Source organism: Apium graveolens, chromosome 2 (genome assembly GCF_009905375.1).
Source record: "Apium graveolens cultivar Ventura chromosome 2, ASM990537v1, whole genome shotgun sequence".
In the NCBI taxonomy this organism is placed as follows: Eukaryota; Viridiplantae; Streptophyta; class Magnoliopsida; order Apiales; family Apiaceae; genus Apium; species Apium graveolens.
Window position 1 is genome coordinate 131987669 of NC_133648.1, and position 21784 is coordinate 132009452.

Consider the following 21784-nt stretch of genomic DNA (forward strand, 5'->3'; position numbering starts at 1 on the left):
ACGGAATGACTAGATATGTGGTTATCCTTGCGGGTGGAGCAGTGTCCTGGAAGTCTTCTAGACAGATTTTAATTACTCGGTCAATTTTTTAGGCTGAGTTGTGTGTACTTGATGCCACGGGGATGGAGGCTGAATGGTTACATGAACTCATGAGTATGTTACTTGTAGTAAGCAAGCCGCTTCCTGCCATTTTTGTTCATTTTGATAGCCGTACAACTATTGACAAAGTCAGAAGTGTTAAGTATAATGCTAAAATAAAGAGACACATCCAAGTTAGACTTAAATTCATAAGGGGTCTTGTGTCTGACAGGATTATTGTTATAAAGTTCATAGGAACTCAGGATAATATAGTTGATCATTTGACTAAGGGGCTTGAGCATGTTGTGGTCCTTAAGTCGAGGTTTGGGATGGGACTGATAACCTATCATGGTTCATCTACAGCGGGAACCCAATACACCTGAGAGGAGATCCCTCGAAGTGTATTCAATGTGGTAATAACAAGTTGTAAGGATGAATCAGTAGTACCTTAACTATATATAGACTGATACTTACGTATCTGAATCTATCCCCTGGAAACCTCAAAAGGTACTGAAACTGCAAGTATAGCAAGAGTTTTATAAGTCTGAATGGGGTCAAGTCGTAAGACGAGATGTTAGTAGTACATCTTTGGAGATGCCCAACTAAGTAAATGTTATTATGAGGTCGCAATTAGAGGAACGGGCTATTTCTCGAAGCATTCGACGAACAGGATCGAGACACGACCATAATGTCTCAAAGTCGTAGATCTGACCATAGCCTTTGACTTTTCGTCGTCTATGGAGTGCGGTTACACTTCACAGATAAAGATTCAAGGTGAAATATTCCATCTATATCCGGTAGCCATCGAAGTAGAGGACTTAGGAGGGTTCAAACCCGGGAGGGTACCGACTCTGAAAAGCAAGTCATGATAATATCTTATATGCATTTCTGTATGGATTTGTGGGGGATTGTTAGAAAATGGAAAGTTTGAGGCATGTTTTAGACATGTTCTTAATGTAATTTCCTAAATCTAATTGTTGGAGGTTGTTCCTTGTAATGAGGACTTAAACTTTCATGTTTGGATCTAAGTCATTTTCTTAGTGTAATCCATAAAGAAATTGAGTTGATGTTAGTAACTTGAAAAGGGTTGTGTGGTTTGTCCCACATTGATTAAGTAAGCGAGGAATTTTTATTAATGTTTAATTATAATATTTACTGACTTATTATATTGTTTTAATATGAATATTGAATCTGAATATCAGGATTTGGTGAAATGCAATGAACTGATTATCCACCGGTGTACAAAATGTGGATTATCCACCAGTGTACAAAGTGTGGATTATCCACCGGTGTACAAAGTGTGCATTATCCATCGGTGTACTAAGTGTACATTATTCTTCGGGGTACTAAGTGTGCATTATCTATCGGTGTACTAAGTGTACATTATCATCGGTGTACAAAGTATGGATTATCAATCGGTGTATTATCTATCGGTGTACAAAGTATGGATTATCAATCGGTGTATTGAGCATTATCCATCGGTGATGGGCTGTTTCTGATTCTGTAAATATTCATTAAATGCATTTAAGTCAAAATATTTATTTTTATTAATATAACATATTCAATTATGTTTTGGTATGTAATATATATCCTGAACAAAATGGTTTGAAAGAGTGGTTGAAATATATATAAGTAAAACCCTAGCTATCATCTTCCTTTTTTTCTCTCCTCCAAAATTATACGGATTAGCATAGGTTTTGGCGACTGAGGTCTGATCCCTATTTGTACATCGAGTTGCTGTGAACCGGTGTGCTATTGTTGTTTTATCTTGGGATGGTTATTGCAGTCTCTGTACATAGTAATTGTGGGCAATAAACTCTTCAAGAACAGCCTCTTCCTCACGAGGGATTAGTGACTCAGCTGTGATTGAAAGCTTCATTACGCTAAGCTTTCTTTCTTTCTCTTCTTTTTTTCTTTTACAGTTGCTGATTATATATTATTTACGACCTTCGTGTTTTGTTTTCGTTATTGGTGCTATTGCCTTGTTCTTGTTATTAGTTATATAACTGGCTCATTCTGTTAGTATAGTAGCAATTTACTATTGTTAATTTCCCAATAGTGCCTTTGTCCAATCTCGCAATAAACAAGTAGTTGTGTTCCTTACACCAAAAATAGACCCATTAGCACGTTCCCAAACCCACATGTTTCTTTCATGCCATAAACTCCAACACAACATCGATACCTCTAAATATTGTTCCTTTGAACCTTGATTAAACACGCGATCAAACACCATTTTTGGATTTTCATATTCATTACAGTGCAGTAATGCATATAATCCCTCTGCACGCCACAAGGTGTGAGCAAAATCACAAAGAAACATAATATGTACACCCGTTTCAGCTGCAGAATGACACCATGAACATGTAGGTTCTACTTCGACATATCTCCCGTATAATGCTGCATTAATAGGTAAACACTCCTTACATAATCTCCATAACAGATGTGTCACTTTACGAGGTAATTTCAAGGACCAGATTCTCTTCCACAACCTAGTATAATATTTCGTACACTCTCCTTACAGAATTCTATAACAGCTTTTTACAGTGAAGACTCCCCTATTGTCCACTAACCAATACCACGAATCATTTGATACATGACTGGACAGAGGTATACGTTAAATCAATTCACAATCTTCACTTTCAAACAAGTCCTTGATAATTTCCATATCCCAATTCCTTCCTTCCTCTGTCATTAAGGTGCATACCTTTATATTCTGTAACTGATCATAAGTAACTATTCTTATATAGCCACTCAATATATCTGGTAACCACGGGTCACGCCACACCAGAGTGCTTTCTCCATTTCCGATTCTACGACGCACTCCAATTTTTAGTATCTCCAAAGATGCAAAAATTTCCCTCCACACGTAACTAGGATTATTTCCCAACTCTGCATCTATTAGCTCAGTTTGAGGATAGTATCTAGACTTCTTAACCGCACTAACTAACGTGTTCACTTCTGTTAGGAGTCTCCAACTTTGCTTAGCTAGCATTGCCATATTGAACTTTTTCAACTCCTATAATCCCAATCCTCCAAACTCCTTCGGCACACACATCTTTTTTCATTTAATCCATTTGACACCTCTTCCTGTAGCATTCCCTCATAAAAATGTATTCATTCTTCGTTCAACTTCATCACATATCGAATCAAGAATCAGAAAAAGACTCATCCAGAAATTCATAATAGTTTATGTTGATGTTCCAACCAACGTCAATTTCCCGGCTTTCGACAATTCCTTATTACTCCATGGTTGTAGCTTGCTCTGAATTTTATCACTTGTAAACCTAAAAATCTCCCTCTTATTCCTACCTATATACATAGGCATGCCTAAATACTTCCCCAGCCTATCCTTTAACTTCATTTCCCACATCTCACGAATTCCTCTTCTTTTTAGATCACATGTATTTGGGATGAACACTATGTCTGACTTTCCAAAATTTATTTTCTGCTCTGACAAATGCTCATATTTATGGAGAATACTCGCCATGTGTTGAACTTCAGTACACTTAAAAAAACACATAACAATCATATACAAACAGCAGATGTGTTATACTCGGGGCTCCCCGTGCCACTCGACAACCATGGATTAACTCACTTTCTTCATATTGACGTAATATCCCTGTTAAACCTTCCGCACAAATAATATATAAATATGGGGAGATTGGATCTCCCTGTCTAATGCCTCGAGTCGGCCGCACTTCCCCAAAAATCTGCCCATCTCACACAAAGTTATACGAAATTTTTGTTACTAGTTGCATAATTCGAATTATCCAGTACTGAGGAAAACCCATTTTACCTAACATGATCTCAATATATCTCCACTCCAAACGCTCGTATGCCTTAGAGATGTCAATCTTAAGTGTTGCTACACCCTTAACCCCTTGGGTTTTCCTGTGAATATAGTGATTAATCTCAAATTCCAATATCGCATTATCCGTTAAGAGCCTGCCCTCAATAAAAGCAGATTGATTATTAGATATAATCGAATTAAGGCATGGTTTTAACCTGTTTGCTATTACCTTCGACAAAATACGCATGATCACATTACACAATGTTGTTCCTAGTGAACTAACAATGAGATTTACAGAAGGGGGGTTGAATGTAAATCTCAAAACTTTTTCAAGTTTTGAGCAGTTTCTAGGCTATGTGTTTTGATGAACAAGTGTGTGTGAATTGCTTTCAGCTAATGCAGACAGATGTATATTCAAACACAAATGTAAAGAACACAACAGACTTAAAAACTTTTCTGGTGGATTTGTTGTTCCACCAGAGATGTGTTATTTCAGAAAATCTGTGATTCAAAGAATTAAATCACAGCTGCGTCCTAGTACAAACTAGATGATTTTCTCTCTGGATTTTTCTAAATAGCTCTGGAAAATTCACCATCAAATTACTAGCTGCTACTTGGTTTATATATCACCAAGTTTATAAGTGAAGATAAAACTGTAAAATACAATTAAAAGATTCTTCACATGTTTCTTCTTCATTTCTCTATCCAATGCAATTTAGGTTTAGCTGTGAATCTTTGAATACTTCCTTATTTGCACCAGAATGGAAATGTTATATTTTCTTGATTCCTCCTAGAGGCTGCCACATTCCAGTTTGTCTCTGTCAACCCATGTGCCTCTGTCAGCTTATGAATTGTCACTATCAACTGCTATTTGAACTAAGCATCCGTTGAAGCCTTCATCCGTTGATGCTTTATCCGTTGAAGCTTTATCCGTTGAAGCTTTATCCGTTGATGCATTAGCAGTTGAAGCTTTATCCGTTGAAGCACTCATCCGTTGATGGATGTTATCTGTTGAAGCTTTATCCGTTGAAGCTTTATCCGTTGAAGCTTTATCCATTGATGGATTATCAGTTCAAGCTTTATCCGTTGAAGCACTCATCCGTTGATGGATGTTATCCGTTGAAGCTTTAGAGACATTCGTTGAAGCTTTGCTTCTCATCCGTTGAAGGCCTTTAATATCAATTGATACTACTTCACTTATACAAAATTACAAGGCATGAAATATTTACAATTGGCCCTCCTATTTGCATATCCACTAGTAGTTAACATGACTGATAATTTCCCATAACATCTAAGACTTACAACTTAAATAAAGAGAATGAAATGTCCTACAATTCTAAACTTATTTCTAAGTAAAGCTACTCCTCCAACGGATAGCCAAAATGGTCTTATCTGTTGAGGCTACAAACACTAGATTTCTACTTAAGTGTTTTGTTTAACTTATCATCAAACTAATACACATATTCCTAACAATCTCCCCCTATTTATGTCTACTAGAACTGTAGGCATAAATTTGGGTTTAACTTGATGATAACAAAACACTTATCAAACATATGAACTGAAATAAAGTAGAAATTCAAAAGTGCTGCAAAAGTGTGTATACTGAGATAGAATTGAAGAATTACATTGTTTCCAAGGGTGCTCCTTTAGCCTGAGCAGATTAATTTCTTTTCCTTTGATCCCTTGTTTTCTTTCCTAGCCTCCTGTCATTCTCCTCTATTTAGAGTTGGAGTTGTCTGTAGAACTCAACTTCATCTTCTTCATTGATGTCCAACTTAGATTGCATATCCTTGAGAGTTTCATTACTGGCAATCTTGAGCTGATCTTCAAGTCTGAAAAATCTTCTGACTCCTTTATTGTCTCTGAATTCCATCAACCAATGAGGTGATTTATGAATTATAATTCCTCTCTCTTGGATGAGTAATGTTCTAGGCAAGGCATTGGGCTCCCACCAAGTTTTCCTTATGCTGGCAATCTTGTAGAGAATCTCAGTTTTGGCAGTCCTGGTAAAGCCAGAATCCCTTTTTATGGCTGAGTAGACTCTAACCAAGGTAGAATAGCCTTCATTCAGAATTCTGTAAAGAGGCCAAGTTCTTTCCCCACTTCCTTTACATTTGAACACTAGTCTTTCTAGAAGCTGTCTGTAGGCATCTATTCCCCTTACTTCCTCCAGCTCATCCAGATAGAGTTCAATGTCTGAAAATTCCTTTATATCATAAATGTGAACATAATCATCCTTTGAGGCTTGTGGCTTAGGCTTAGGCTTCTGAGTGAATTTTATTGAGGTTAGAGGAGGTGTTGATTTGATTTTTCTTTTCTGTTTCTTTGATGTGGAGAAGTGGTTAAGAAGGTGGGCAATTTGATGGTGTCCCAATCAATTGGTTCCTCCTTAGGAGTGATTGTTTCATCATGGATGTTTATGAAGGGGTCAAGCATAATGGGTTCAGGAATAAAAGGTAGTGGTTTGGATTTTGATTGGGTTTCTTCAGTCTCATCTACCATCTTCCTTTTTGTATTGGCCTTCTTTATGTTCCCTTTTTGCCATTCCTTTCTTTCCTTACTTCTTTCTTCCACATCATCACTAATCATGTCCCCCATACCTACATCTTCACTCTTGTCTTCAATTTCTTTCTTTTCTTCAGCTTGACTTGACTTTAGCTATTTTTCAAGCTTTGCTTGTGCTCTTTTGTCAGCCTTTAGCTTTTTAGCTTCTTCCTTTAACCTTCTGGCTTCTTCCCTCTTGGCTATTGAGAATTTGGGATGTCCTTGTACCACACAGATACTCTTTCCCTCTCTAAAGATAATAACCATGTTCATCCTTTCAACCACATCCTTGGTCTCCTTATGCTTCATGATATTACCACCCAAAATCTTGTCTTCATCAGGCTTTGGAAGAGGAAAGTCCACTTCTTTCAACTGAGCAAGGATTAGAGGGTTCTTTGTAGAGTCCTTATTGGATCTGTTGTTGGGCTTGCGAACCATAGGTTTCAGATTTTTGGAAGAAGTCTCTCCAACCTTATTCCTCCTTACTGGCTTGAGCTCCATAATGATTGGCTCCACCTTTGTGCTATGCTTCACAGATTGTGATTTAGAAGTTGTAGAACCAAAGATTTATTGCATCCTTTCATCAATTTTCTTCCTTTGCTCTTTGACTTTCATCTCAGCTGCTGCTATCTGGATTAGATCAATTCCATCAAGCTTTCCTTTGATTTGAAGAGTTGGAGAAGTGGTGATGGCAGGAACTAGCACTTTAGATATTTGAACTGTTGTTGATGGCTCTCCTTCCCCTTCCCTTTTATTCTCCCCCTTTTTGTTATCATCAAGGATAGGGGTCAAGCCTTGTGCTTTTGCCAGCTGCAATAATAGATTTGTGTGAGATTGTTGATTTTGAAGAATGGTGACCACAGAGTCTTCAATGACTTGAACTCTTGTTTCCAACTTGGCCAGCCTCTTGTCAGCATCAGATTCTCTCCTCAATCTCAGCAACAAATCTTGCATTGTACCATAAGGCATAACTGAATCCAACTTCTCAGAATTGTAGGATTTCAGATCAGCAATATCCTTTTTGAGTTCATCCACACTTAAATTCTGTCTGATATGCTGTAACTGCAAGAGATGTAGAGAGTCTAGATGAGCTTGAAGAATAGCCTTTGTACCAACATTTGTAGTCTCCTGAAGGGCCTTTTGAATAGCCATTACTTGATGGACCAAAGCAACACCAAACTGTCCTGGTGTAGATTTATTTGTCCATGCCCATTCAGGTAAATCTGGAACAGAACTTGGGCCTGCATCTCCCCCTAAGTTTATGCTCCCATCCAAAGAATTAGAGTCATCATCATTAGAATTTACTTCAAATTCTTCAGATGACTCACCAGCTTGAGAAGGCATCCTATTAACATCAGCTTTATCTCTTTGAATAGATTCTGAAGTGTGCACTATGTTCAAAGTCTGCTCTGCCTCCACATTGCCCTGAGCAGCCAACAGTTGATAGGCTGAAATAGGATGAGTAAAAGTGTCAGCATCCAAGGAAATGTTATCAATTTCAGCTTTGTAATGTTGCTTAAATTGTCTTCCCTTTTCAGCATCATCCACAATCATTGACTCACTAGCAATGGCTGGATCCACCCTTATAGCTTCTGTACCTGCTTTTCTCTCATTTTCTCTATATTCTTGCATCAGGGGCTCCCCCTGGCTTACACACACCCTCACCCTCACCTACTAAGGTGGCACTCCCCTCACTTACTTTTGCCATGCTGGAAGAAATAGCATGCATATTTTGACTATCAACCTCTCCTTTTGCCTGGGAGCAACCCAGCCTCTCACTCAAATTATCACTCCCTTCCCTCAATCCTAGAAGTGATTGTATAGTAACCATGTCTTCCACACTTGGAATTGAATCAGTTATATGTGTAGAGACCATCAACAAATAGGGAATATCCGTTGAAGTGGAAACTGATGATATCAACGGATAACTGCTGTTAAGCTTATCCGTCGAAGAACAACCACTTGTTAACGGATGAGAGATATCCGTTGAAGAAGGAAAAGATGTAGATATTGAAAGTGACATAATTGTTGAATCTGTGTGAATTGATTTTAAGTGAGGTGATACAGATTCTTCAACTAAGTCTGAAAGAATTGGTTGATGATCCAACAAGTCATCTAACAGATGATGATCACCAGGATTTGAGTGGGGCTCCTCCCTGAGTTTTAAAGAGGGAGAATCAGGAATTGATGTGAATATCATATCCACATCCAGAGATGGTGATGGAGAATTTGGTGATTGTTGTGTGTCTATTATGAGAGAATGGGGTTGTGACTCCACATTTGCTGGAGCCACATCAAGATGAATTTGAGAAGGCAAAGATACAGGTGGATGTATCTGTGCAGTGTGTGCCCCCCTGTATGGAAACTAGGGTTTTAGCCTTCTTTCTTCTTGAAAAAGCTTTGACAGGTGAATGTGTGGCTTCAGTGTCCCTCCCTCTTTTGTTCTGTGTCCCTAGTTGGGGACTATTTTCAATAGCTGCATCCTTTTGGGAGGATGCAACTAGGGATGTGTTTGACTCCTTTTGAACCACCACAGTCTTTTGAGAAACTGTGGCTTGGCTGGCTAGGGTACCACTCACCTCTCCCACCATATCCTGGGGGGTTTCTTGATGTTCACCCCTCCCCTCACTACTCACACCCTGTTCACTCCCTTCAGGGTTTTTGGTAGTTTTTACAACTGTTGTCTTTTGAGAAACAACATAGGTAGTTTTCTTTAACTCGTGTTTTGGAATTTTAGGTTTGGTGGCTTTGGTAGGAATCTGTTGGGACAAAGACACAGATTCCATTGCCACACTAAAAGACAAAGAAACTATGGGGGTGAAAGATGTAGGAGTTGCAGAAGTATTTACCTCACTTACCTGAGGTGCATTCATTATTGGTAAATATACCAATGGCACCTGGTTGTTGAGGTTAATTCTCAAAAGGTCTGCAAGGACCCTTTTCTCTTGTGCCCATCATTTGAGTTTATTGCCCTCATTAGTTATGACCAGGCCTTCAGCAATATGGTTAACCAATAACATAAAGAATCTAGCATAGTAGATGTTATGAGGTCTATTACCTTTGTTACCTAACCTGGAACCTAATTCTAGCATGACATAGTTGCTAAAATTAAAGTACCTATCAGAAACTAGCATATAGAGCATATTAACAAGAGATGAAGTTATGGCATCAAAATTGTTAATCTTCCCAGAAAAAACTTGATAAAGGCATCTCCAAGAAAACTCCATTCTTTCCTAAGGCCCTTTCTTCTAATGCTCCCTAAACTAGCAGAATCAAAAGAATAGCCTATGGAATCTAATATAGCAGATACATCATTATCAGTATGTGTTGGATTTTTAACGCAGCGGGGGCGTGGAAAAACACTTTTACACATACAAAATCCAAATAAAAGCATATAAATCGTGAATAAAAATTCGAGGGATCGAATCTAACCTTTTAAAATAATTCGGAGACAACGATCAGAGATCCTTAGCAGTTGCTCCTCAAGTGTGAAGCACTCCACCGGTATCCACCAAGAAAACGACTTTTAGGAGAAGGAGGAGGTGAAGAGAATTTGGTTTTCTGAAACTTTTGGGTTTCTTGGGGTTCAAATAAAATAGGGTCTATAATAGTGTATTTATAGGCAAAATTTTCAGCTGAAATTTTCCCATAAATAATATTATTATTATCCCATTTATTATTCTCATTAATAATTAAAACACCTTTTAATCATTAATCCTTTTTCTAAACACTTTAGAAATAATTCTCTCTCTTGATTTAATTTCCAAAAATTAAATCCTTAATTAATAATATTAAGAACTTTTCTTAATTAATTTATAATCAATTAAATCTCATTTAATCAATTATTAAATTTGCCAATTAATTATTTATTTCACAAATAAATAATTATTAGCCATTATTAATTAATTCCTCCACCAAAAAATCATTCTATTTTTATGGTGTGACCCTGTAGGTTCAATATTAAGCCGGTAGTAGAAATAAATAATATTAAAACTATTTTATCATTATTTATATAAATTCTCTAATTTATTAAATATGATTAATTAATTAATCACATTTATTCTACATCGTGAGTGATGCTTTTCAACATATCGCGACTATCCGGATAATATGAATTCACTGCTTAGAATACCAAGAACCTGTCAGTGAATAGTTACCGTACAATAAACTCCTTCTACCCTACAATGTCCCGATTAAATACAAGGCATGGATCTCGTGTCAAGCCTATCTAATTCAATCACTTGCTTACCATTTACTATGCGTAGTTCTATGCAAATTAGAAACTCCTTTCTAATTTCATCTCTGGCCAGAGATTCCTGAACTAGCATAAGTGGATCAGCCTTGAACATTCGCTTCCTTCACTGGAAGGGGTAGATCCTTTATTGATCATACACTATCTTCGTGTACAAATTCCTATACCCAGAAGAGCCCTAATAATTATCCCTGGAGACTAAGAACTAAACCAAAGCATAGTTCAGTGTACACAAGATGACTATGATGACCTCAATTCTAAGGATACTTGTACAACTATCACTAGGTGAACAACTGCTGACACGTGAGTGAACTCCATCAGTTGTTCAGCTGTGCGAGTCATGTTCAGTGAACTTATTCTATAATAAGCACCTACATACTAGCTATAGTGTCACCACACAAATGTCTATGAGAACAGACATCCTTCATAATGAAGCAAGCATAGTATGTACCGATCTTTGCGGATTATTAATTACCAGTTAGTAATCCTACGACCAAGAACTATTTAAGTTCAGAGTTATCATCTTTTTAGGTCTCACTATTATGATCTCATCATAATCCATAAAAAGCTTTACTCTAAACTATGGTATATCTTATTTAAACACTTAAATAGATAAAGCCCGTAATAAAAACAAAACAAGTCTTCATTAATATCAATGAAATCAAAACAGATTACATAAAAGTTATTCCTAAATCCTAATACATGATTGGACTTAGGACATATTCCTTTCAATCTCCCACTTGTACTAAAGCCAATCACTCTGGTATCTAATACCCATCTCATCTTTATGACGATCAAAGTGACTTTCAAAAATAGCTTTGTGAGTGGGTCTGCTATGTTGTTATGTGTGTCATCTCTAATTCAATACAATACAAGAAATGTTATCGCGCTCCCACTAACCCTTTTGTAGACGCATGGTTCATCCACATTTTTGATAAAATCAAACTCTTTGATTGTCTCATCAAAACGGATGTTCCATCTACGAGAAGCTTGCTTTAAACCACATTAATCGCAAGCAAAATCCGAACTGATTTTAACAGGGCTTCATGTAAAAAGTTTCATCAAAGTCAATCCATTGCCTTTGTTTGAATCCTTTTCCCAAAAGCCTGGCCTTATAGGTCTCCACCTGGCCATCTGCTATAATCTATCTTTTCTATACCTTATACATAGATTCCATTCTGGATTTCATGACACTATGCCATTTCTCTGAGTCAACACTACTCATAGCCTCATTATAGGTCACAGGGTCGTCATCATCAAATGATTGACAACTCATTGTCATTCTCAATGACAAGGCCATATTACCTCTCAGGTTGGCGAGACACTCTCCCTGACCTATGAATGGGCTGTTCTACAAAAGGTTGTTCAGTCAGAACAGGTGTTTCCACTTGATCCGTAGTAGTTTGTGCTTCTTGAACTTCATTAAGTTCAATTTTTCTCCCACTGTTTCCTTCAAGGATAAACTCATTTTCCAAGAAGGTAGCATGTCTGGAGACAAACACCCGATGATCGGTGCAAAAGTAATACCCTAAAGTCTCTTTAGGATATCCCACAAAACTACATTTTACGGATCGATATTCCAGCTTATCTGGGTCAACTTACTTGACATAAGCTGGACATCCCCAAATCTTAACGTGTTTAAGACTCGGTTTCCTTACTTTCCATATCTCATACGGAGTTTGAGGAACAGATTTGGAAATCACCTTATTCAGTAAATATGCTGAGGTTTTCAATGCATAACCCCGTAGGAATACTGGAAGATTTGCATAGCTCATCATGGACCGAACTATGTCTAACAAAGTTCGATTTCTCCTTTCAGATACCAATCTGGAGGCGTCCACTGGGAGACTATACCATTTACTTTGAGATAATCTAGAAACACTCCATTAAAGTATTCACCACCTCGATCTAATTGAAGAATTATAATACTATGTTTGGTTTGTTTCTCCACTTCATACTTATATTCTTTGAACTTTTCAAAGGCCTCAGACTTGTGTTTCACCAAACACATATCCGAATCCAGATCTATCATCTATGAAAGTAATGTGAAGTATGAAAATCCACCTATGGCTTGCTTAGACATTGGTCCACATACATCTGTGTGTACCATTCCTAGCAAATTTGCAGTCCTCTCTCCATGTCTACTAAATGGAGACTGCAATGCCACTATAAAGTGAGATTTTCATCATCCCTTTTCTTTTATTAGTTTGTTCAATCTGAAATAAATTATGTCACATATATACAGACCATTATTTAAAGTACCACGTCCATAAAGAATATTATCTCTAAGAATAGAACATTCATTATTCTCAATAATAAATGAAAATCCAGCCAAGTCTAACTTGGGAATAATATTCCTCACAATCGAGGGAACAAAATAACAATTATTTAAAACAATGGTCTTGCCCGTAGGCATATGTAAATGAAATGATTCTACATCTACAGCAGCAACTCTTGCTCCATTTCCCATCAGTAGAATCACCTCCTCTTCCTCAAGAGTCCTACTTCTCCTTGGTCCCTGCAACAATTGCAGATATGAGAACCATAGGCGGTATCTAATACCCAAGTAGAAATGACATATTCACTTCTATCATGAACATACCTGAATCAGAAGCGGTAGTCTCACTACCCTTCTTCTTCAATTCTGCAAGGTAAACCTTGCAGTTCCTCTTCCAGTGCCCCACCTTGTTACAATGAAAGCAAACAACTTTGCTCTCGGGGTCTTCAGCTTTTGGTGGAACCGGCGTTTTCTCACCTACTTTCTTCTTCTTGGAAGAGTTCCTCTTCCTTTTCTTAGGATTGGAACCTTCACCAATTAGAAGAACAGAACTCTTCTTAGGGGGAAAATTCGATTCCGCAGTCTTCAACATGTTGTGGAGTTCAGACAGGCTGACATCCAACTTATTCATTTGAAAGTTCACAACAAACTGCGAGAACGAACTCGGAAGTGATTGCAAGACCAAGTCTTGGCTCAGCTCCCCATCCATGGCAAAACCAAGTTGTCCAAGACGTTCAATCAAATTGATCATCTTAAGTACATGGTCATTCACAGATGATCCCTCAGACATCCTACAACCGAACAGCTCCTTCGATATCTCATATCGAGCTGTCCTCCCCGCCACATCATACAACTCTTGTAGATGCATTAGGATAGTGTGAGCATCCATATGCTCATGTTGCTTCTGTAGCTCAATGTTCATGGAAGCTAGCATGATGCATTGAGCAACATTCGCATCATCTATCCAATTACGATACACAACGTGTTCATCATTATGTGCATCACTAGCAGGTTCAGTAGGCTTAGGTGAGTCAATCACGTATTCCAGCTTCTCAATCCTGAGAACAATTCTCAACTTTCGAAGCCAGTCAGCATAATTAGGACCAGTCAATTTGTGAGCATCTAGTATGCTCCTGAGTGATAGTGCAGAAGACATAACGTACAAAGTAAATCTGTAAATGATAAACACATAACAACACTTAGCAAATATTCGATTTCATTTCAAAACACTATATGAATCGGGTCTTTATTCATAAGTGGCTCCCACTAGTTTTCTTAATTTATTCAACCCTCTACATGAAAAATTAAGCATTCATAATACTAGTGGGAATAGGGATCCTACATTCCATTACACGACCCCGGCTGTAGCACGAACCGCCATGTAATGTTCAATAGGCAGACAACTCTTGTCAATTACATCTCATGTTATACCCTAATCGAAGTTTAGCCTCTTGAATAATTGAGTCTCGGCTGTAGCACGACAAACTCAATATTCTAAGTCAAGTCTAACCCAACATTCCGTACAGTTGAATCAGTCCCCAAAGGCCCACGGCTGTAGCACGTACCGACCTTTAGATTCTTATTCAATGTACACATCTCTATGTAATAGACAAGTATTTCTTATTTCGAAATCAAAGCCCTCGGCTGTAGCACGAACCGACAATGATTCAAAAATAAGAACTACTTTTCTATCATGTTGGAAGGCTATGACCGACACAAGCCCGTTGTGTCATTGGCCAATTACTACTTGATATTATTTAATTTTAGAGGGATTATATTACCTTACAATCATAATCATATTATAAAGAGATTCTTCCTTTTAAATTAAATATTTCAAATCAATAATCAATAATCAGATGATTCCCAGATCGGGTGGAGCATTGTCAAGAGGCGTCACTTAATAACCCTTTCTTACAGATAGAAATCTGTTGTTGACAGAATCATCCTTTCTCTCATATCGAAAATTCATATTCAATTACGTGTTTCACAAACACAAGAATCTCATGATTGTATTCATAATATTATTCTTAAGGTTATGAAACAATTTCACTATACTAGGTTGTCTAACAAACGCCTTATATTCATTTAAGTTCACCTAAATCTATCATCGCATGATAAACTAAGCATATATCACATATATAAACATGAATAAACATCAAGGCATGCATGTTACATCATCTAGCACATTGGTCTAAGCAATATACATCTCTATGTATCACAAGAAGAATTTAAAAGCAATTTAAACAGTTAAAAACAGCTTAAAAACAATTCATGGAAATATAAACAGTTCAAAACTTTTATATAAACTAAAATTGATCACTCCATTAGATCCGTCTCGGAAAAATGAATCCAACGGTATATTGCACGCCCAAAACGGAGTTACGAAACTCCCAGAAAATCAATTTTAAAATCAACAGAGGGCTGTAACGCATTACAGGAACGCGTTACAAGCCCTGTAACGCATTCTGGTGATGCGTTACACCCCTTTTAAGCCATTAAAGGGTGTAACGCATATCACGAATGCGCAACAGGTCTTACCTCGCGCGTGCGCTACACGCGCCCGCCATCTGCCGCCTGACAGCTTCTCTGCTTTGCTCCTTTTGCCGTACTGCTGTGCTTCTCTTTCTTTCCGTGCAGCAGTAAAAACAATTGCAGACAAAATAGGAGTACAGATATACAAAGCAGATAATATATATATATACAACATATTATATATATATATGATTAATTAATTACGAATTTGATTTTAAGAACTTCAAAAATTCATAATAAAAAATCTATACATCACAAAATTATGAAAAAAATACCCAGACGATCTACAACACTTGTAGAACCCAGATCAACACTCAAAATTATTCTGAGAAACGATTTCTCATCAGACAAAATTAATCCATGATATAACTTGTAAAAATCATAATTAATTCATAGAAGCACATAAAATTCTGAAATTTTTACCACAGATCTATATGCATACAACCTATGCTCTGATACCAATGTTGGATTTTTAATACAGCGGGGGTGTGGAAAAACACTTTTACACATACAAAATCCAAATAAAAGCATATAAATCGTGAATAAAAATTCGAGGGATCGAATCTAACCTTTTAAAATAATTCGGAGACAACGATCAGAGATCCTTAGCAGCTGCTCCTCAAGTGTGAAGCACTCCACCGGTATCCACCAAGAAAACGACTTTTAGGAGAAGGAGGAGGTGGAGAGAATTTGGTTTTCTGAAATTTTTGGGTTTCTTGGGGTTCAAATAAAATACGGTCTATAATAGTGTATTTATAGGCAAAATTTTCAGCTGAAATTTTCCCATAAATAATATTATTATTATCCCATTTATTATTCTCATTAATAATTAAAACACCTTTTAATCTTTAATCCTTTTTCTAAACACTTTAGAAATAATTCTCTCTCTTGATTTAATTTCCAAAAATTAAATCCTTAATTAATAATATTAAGAACTTTTCTAATTAATTTATAATCAATTAAATCTCATTTAATCAATTATTAAATTTGCCAATTAATTATTTATTTCACAAATAAATAATTATTAGCCATTATTAATTAATTCCTCCACCAAAAAATCATTCTCTTTTTATGGTGTGACCCTGTAGGTTCAATATTAAGCCGGTAGTAGAAATAAATAATAATAAAACTATTTTATCATTATTTATATAAATTCTCTAATTTATTAAATATGATTAATTAATTAATCACATTTATTCTACATTGTGAGTGATGCTTTTCAACATATCGCGACTATCCGGATAATATGAATTCACTGCTTAGAATACCAAGAACCTGTCAGTGAATAGTTACCGTACAATAAACTCCTTCTGTAATAACCCCAATTTTTGGGAAATTTTTGAAACCCTTATGAATAGTGTTTTTGCTGAATGAGAAAACTTTTCATGCCACACTATGTAGGGGTTCTGATATGGATATTCTGAGATTTTATTAGTACTTTATGTGGGATATAAGTGTATGTAAAGATCGTCAGAATCCAAATCCGAACACTTTGATTTTTCCCGGAAATACACTAGATACGGAAAGATTTGAGAAAAAGGTAACAGGATAAAAAGGATTTAAATTAAAGGATTATAGGAGAGGATCATAAAAGGAATATAATATATTGAGAAAGGTTAAGGGAACCTAAGTAATAAGATCCCGGGTATGATCCTTCAAACGATAAATGAAAACGAAAGTTAAGCGAACCGTATAACAGATCAGCGGTCATTAGGCAAACAATTAGGAAGTTAATCAAAGGGATTAGAGAGGATGATGTCACCCAACCAATGAGAAGAGGACAAGGAGGGGAGGATGACATCATAAGGATGACACAAGCATGACATGGGAAGGAAGGAGATGTGGTGGCTTTTTAACCACACAAAATCAAGGGCAACTAGGTAATTTACTAAAACAAACACAAAAATCAAACCAACCAAGCCAAGCAAATCATTTTTCATCAAAATCAAAAAGAAACCAAGGCATTGTTCTTCATGCTCTCGGCCAAAACAGAACCAGAACACTAAAACTGCTGTATCTCCTTCATTTCTCACTCAAATATTGTGTTCTATAGATCATTGGAAAGGTATTGAGATGGCCTAGAACTCTTGTTCACAAGTCTCGTCCAAATAATCATGGTAAGACCCTCATTTTTACAGTTCTTTAAATCGGACTTTTAGAAACTTCAAAGCCTAACTTTGTGTTCTTGATTTCTTTGGAAAGATCAAGCTTGTAGGAGGCTCCCTAAGGCTTCCTAGCAACTTAACACCTCCCAAGGAAGGTATAAACTTCAAACCCTAGCCTTTACTTTATTTGTTAGTAAGTTTAATGGTTGGTGTTGTGAAATGAGAAGCATGGATTGTGATTATTAGTAGTTTAGTTTGATTTGGAAGTGTTTTTGGTAATTGAAGCTTGATTATAGTTCATAGGTCTTGATTGTGGTTGTTTGAGTTGAAAACCTTGGAGATTATGGACTGATGTGGTATGGTTTAGGTGAAGTTTTGTTGTATTGATGGTTATGAGTTGGTTGGTGGTTAATTGGAGTAGTTTAAACATTGGTAATCGCGTAAACATAGCCGTCGTAATGTCCGATTTTCTTTGGACTGTTTTTGTGCATAACATTAGGACCCGAGAACCCCCTCCTAGATTATGACCACTGCCATGTTTAGATAGCTCATGTTACAAGCTTCGTTTTGATATGTAGTTCGTTCGATTCCGATGCACGGTTTAGGAGAAACGACCGTTTCAAGTAACGGCGTTTCGCGAACGAAACTTTTCCCCTCGCCTTACTTTGAAACATAGGTTAAAGACCAAAAAGGGTTAATTAATGCATGAAACATTTATGGTAAGTGTGTTAGGCAGTTGGTAAGTCACTCGCGAAGGAATCGCCTTAAAACTCGTAAAGGTTAAATTATTAAAAATGGTGGAGCCGAGGGTACTCGAGTGACTTAAGAGAATCAGTAAGCGCAAAACGAGCGTTAGAGTCTGAGTTGGTTAGAGTATAGATTTACAAGTGACTTTGGTTTAATTCCAACTTACTTGTTGTTTATAGGTTACCAGACTCATCCCGAGCCATTCGTAACCCCCAGTCGCTCAGGCAAGTTTTCTACCCGATATACTGTTGTTGTGATGTAAATATATGTATATGCATTATCTTGTGATAGTGCATGATTGTTATTAGCAAATTTTGCGATATATTGGAGCATGCTGATATGGTATATATGCATGTCTGTTTCGCATTCTTTCCATATATATATCTGTTGATTCAGTTGATAATACCTATGCTAGAGGATAGCGGTAATTTGCATATACCCTTAGTACAGGGACCTAAAGGTGAAAATATTTCTAAAACCGGGAGTCGAGGATCCCGAGTAGATTTTGTATATATGGATATAAATATATATATATATATTTATACTTATATATATATATATATGGTCATAGTTTTCAAAACTATTAATCGAATAAGGTTTATTCGATAACTTTAACTTTATTTTATTATTGAATATTATTTTGAATATTCATCCGAGGACTTATGACTCCTTTATTTTATTATTGAATATCATTTCGAATATTCATTCGAGGACTTATGACTCCTTTTATTTTATATTAAATGAATATTATTTTGAATATTCATTCGAGGGCTTATGACTCAGTTTATATTGTTTAATGAATATTTTTGAATATTCATTTGAGGATCTATGACTCCGATTATTTGCTGAGATTTGTTCTTTATTTTATTAAAGAATAAGGTGTAAATAATCAAACTTATTTTCGATTATTCAAATAAAGATATTACTTTCGTATAAGTATATCTTTGATTATTTGCTATTCATTTCAAGTATAAGTTTTAATACTTCTACTTCAATTATTTTATAAAGATTATTCTTTATGGGAATATTATTTAAATAATAATATTCAGACATTTTCTAAATATTCTGGGGACTGATTTACTTCATTAAATCAGCTTCACTCCAAACATTCTTAAAAATATTTTGCGAGTCTTCAAATGATTTTTTTAAAAGTTAGAGCGGATCCCAAAACTCATTTTTTTAAGATCCTCCTTTCGAAGGGGATTTAAATACTCGCTCAAAACCTGAGGGATCCGGCTCTGTGGTGTGTTTTATATTCGCAACAAGGTTGCTGTTTTGATAAATGAATTGATTACTTACCCAACACTCGGGAAGTAAAATTCTTGGAACAAGTTAATCCATTAACAGGCATCGCCTGGGAAATATCGGTGAGTTCTCCTTTCCAAATAGATACGACTTCTTGGTGGAGCCGTATCAACAAGTTTCTACTTGGGGAAAGTGGGGACAAGCTTTACGTTTCAGAGTCATGGATTTCATCTGAACTAGGAGTGGCGTAAGTGGCCGAGTAGCGCCGGCCCAGCCTTATTATATTGGCCCAAATGGCCTGGAAGTTCCGCTAAGGCGGTCCATTCCTTAGGAGTTCAGTGTTCGGTTGACAAGTAAATCCGACAGGTTCTCCTCTACATGTAGAAAATGGTGGGGTTGTACTACTACGACTGATCATCGTAAGTGGTCTTCCTGGCGCGGCAAACTCCCGTAATGAGTTCATCATCCAATTGGATAATTTCTGCAACACTACCCAGAGCACTTCGATAGAAAGGCTACGGTTGGGCGATTGTTGAGTGTTGGCAGGGTCAAGTTTTCAAAATGATGTTTACATCAAATGAAGTATCTCGTAACTTCATTTTATTTTGATAATATTTTAAAGATTTAATCTATTCAAATCTTGCCTTATAGTCTCATCTATGTGATGAACTTTTGAAGCTAATTATAACTTGAACGGTGGTAGTTCAAGTAGTATTTGGGAAAGATATAAGTATATTGGGGTATCTTGTAACTTCATCTTTTAAACTTATATCTAATTAATAATTGTCTTATGAATGACAAAGATTTTCAGAAAAACGTTGAGACAAGGTTAGATATATGAGATCACCTTGCAACGATATTTTTTTTTATACAGTTATACACTGGGACTTTGTGTATATTATGCATGGAAGAGGACTTCCAATATTTTTAAAAGTATATATGTATATATATATACTTAATATTTTGCGACTTCATCGCATTAAGATATCAACTTGGTTCATTTCTTTTGACCAAGACTTTCATGAGTACTATGAGAAGGCTCATATATTGTTAATCATTATACATATTATTTTGGTGGGCTTGCTGCTCACCCTTGCTTTCTTCTTTCATCACACAACATCAGATAGACAAGATGAACCGGACCAAGCTCCCGATTCGCAAGAGGTTAGGAGACGTTCCGCAGTTTTCTAGAAGCACTGATGCCGCCATAGCTGAGGTAGGAACTACCAATAGGCTAGGCTTTCAACTTTTGATGTATCAGATTATGTATATTTATGAATTGTAATAATGGCAAAGAAATGTAAATTTATTCAGAAACCTGTTTAAGGTGTATTGGCATATAATTGTGCAATAAAACGACTTGTGATTATTTTTGGATATTCATCTCTGAGACTATAACTTGTGGTGTGTGTGTTTATTGTGGGGTCACAGTACAGAGTAGTTGATTATTTATTAAGATTGGGTGTTGTTAAGGGAAATGGAACTCGTGACAACCCGGATCCCCGACCCCGGATTTGGGGGTGTTACACCTTCTACCCTACAATGTCCCGATTAAATACAAGGCATGGATCTCGTGTCAAGCCTATCTAATTCAATCACTTGCTTACCATTTACTATGCGTAGTTCTATGCAAATTAGAAACTCCTTTCTAATTTCATTTACTCTGGCCAGAGATTCCTGAACTAGCATAAGTGGATCAACCTTGAACATTCGCTTCCTTCACTGGAATGGGTAGATCCTTTATTGATCATACACTATCTTCGTGTACAAATTCCTATACCCAGAAGAGCCCTAATAATTGTCCCTGGAGACTAAGAACTAAACCAAAGCATAGTTCAGTGTACACAAGATGACTATGATGACCTCAAGTCTAAGGATACTTGTACAACTATCACTAGGTGAACAACTGCTGACACGTGAGTGAACTTCATCAGTTGTTCAGCTGTGCGAGTCATGTTCAGTGAACTTATTCTATAATAAGCACCTACATACTAGCTATAGTGTCACCACACAAATGTCTATAAGAACAGACATCCTTCATAATGAAGCAAGCATAGTATGTACCGATCTTTGCGGATTATTAATTACCAGTTAGTAATCCTACGACCAGGAACTATTTAAATTCAGAGTTATCATCTTTTTAGGTCTCACTATTATGATCTCATCATAATCCATAAAAAGCTTTACTCTAAACTATGGTATATCTTATTTAA

General features: G+C 36.5%; 2 protein-coding genes across 2 annotated transcripts; both read right to left on the reverse strand.

Moving 5' to 3' along the window:
- Positions 1–2122: 2122 nt before the first annotated feature.
- LOC141693395 (uncharacterized) lies at positions 2123–3076 on the reverse strand. Its single transcript, XM_074498492.1, has 2 exons — positions 2783–3076; positions 2123–2497 (listed from the first exon to the last, which is right to left on the reverse strand). The coding sequence occupies exons 1-2, from the start codon at positions 3074–3076 to the stop codon at positions 2123–2125; spliced, it is 669 nt and encodes a 222-aa protein (XP_074354593.1).
- Positions 3077–3265: 189 nt separating this feature from the next.
- Positions 3266–3682, reverse strand: LOC141693402 (uncharacterized). The gene is made up of 2 exons (XM_074498501.1): positions 3674–3682; positions 3266–3583 (listed from the first exon to the last, which is right to left on the reverse strand). The coding sequence occupies exons 1-2, from the start codon at positions 3680–3682 to the stop codon at positions 3266–3268; spliced, it is 327 nt and encodes a 108-aa protein (XP_074354602.1).
- Between the last annotated feature and the right edge of the window lie 18102 nt (positions 3683–21784).

Excerpts from the sequence above, each read along its gene's own strand:
- LOC141693395 (XM_074498492.1), bottom strand. The coding sequence starts at position 3,076 with ATGGCAATGCTAGCTAAGCAAAGTTGGAGACTCCTAACAGAAGTGAAC. Across the intron at positions 2,498-2,782 it reads ATCAGTTACAGAATATAAAG|GAGTGTTTACCTATTAATGC; the intron begins GTATGCACCTTA and ends AGATTATGTAAG.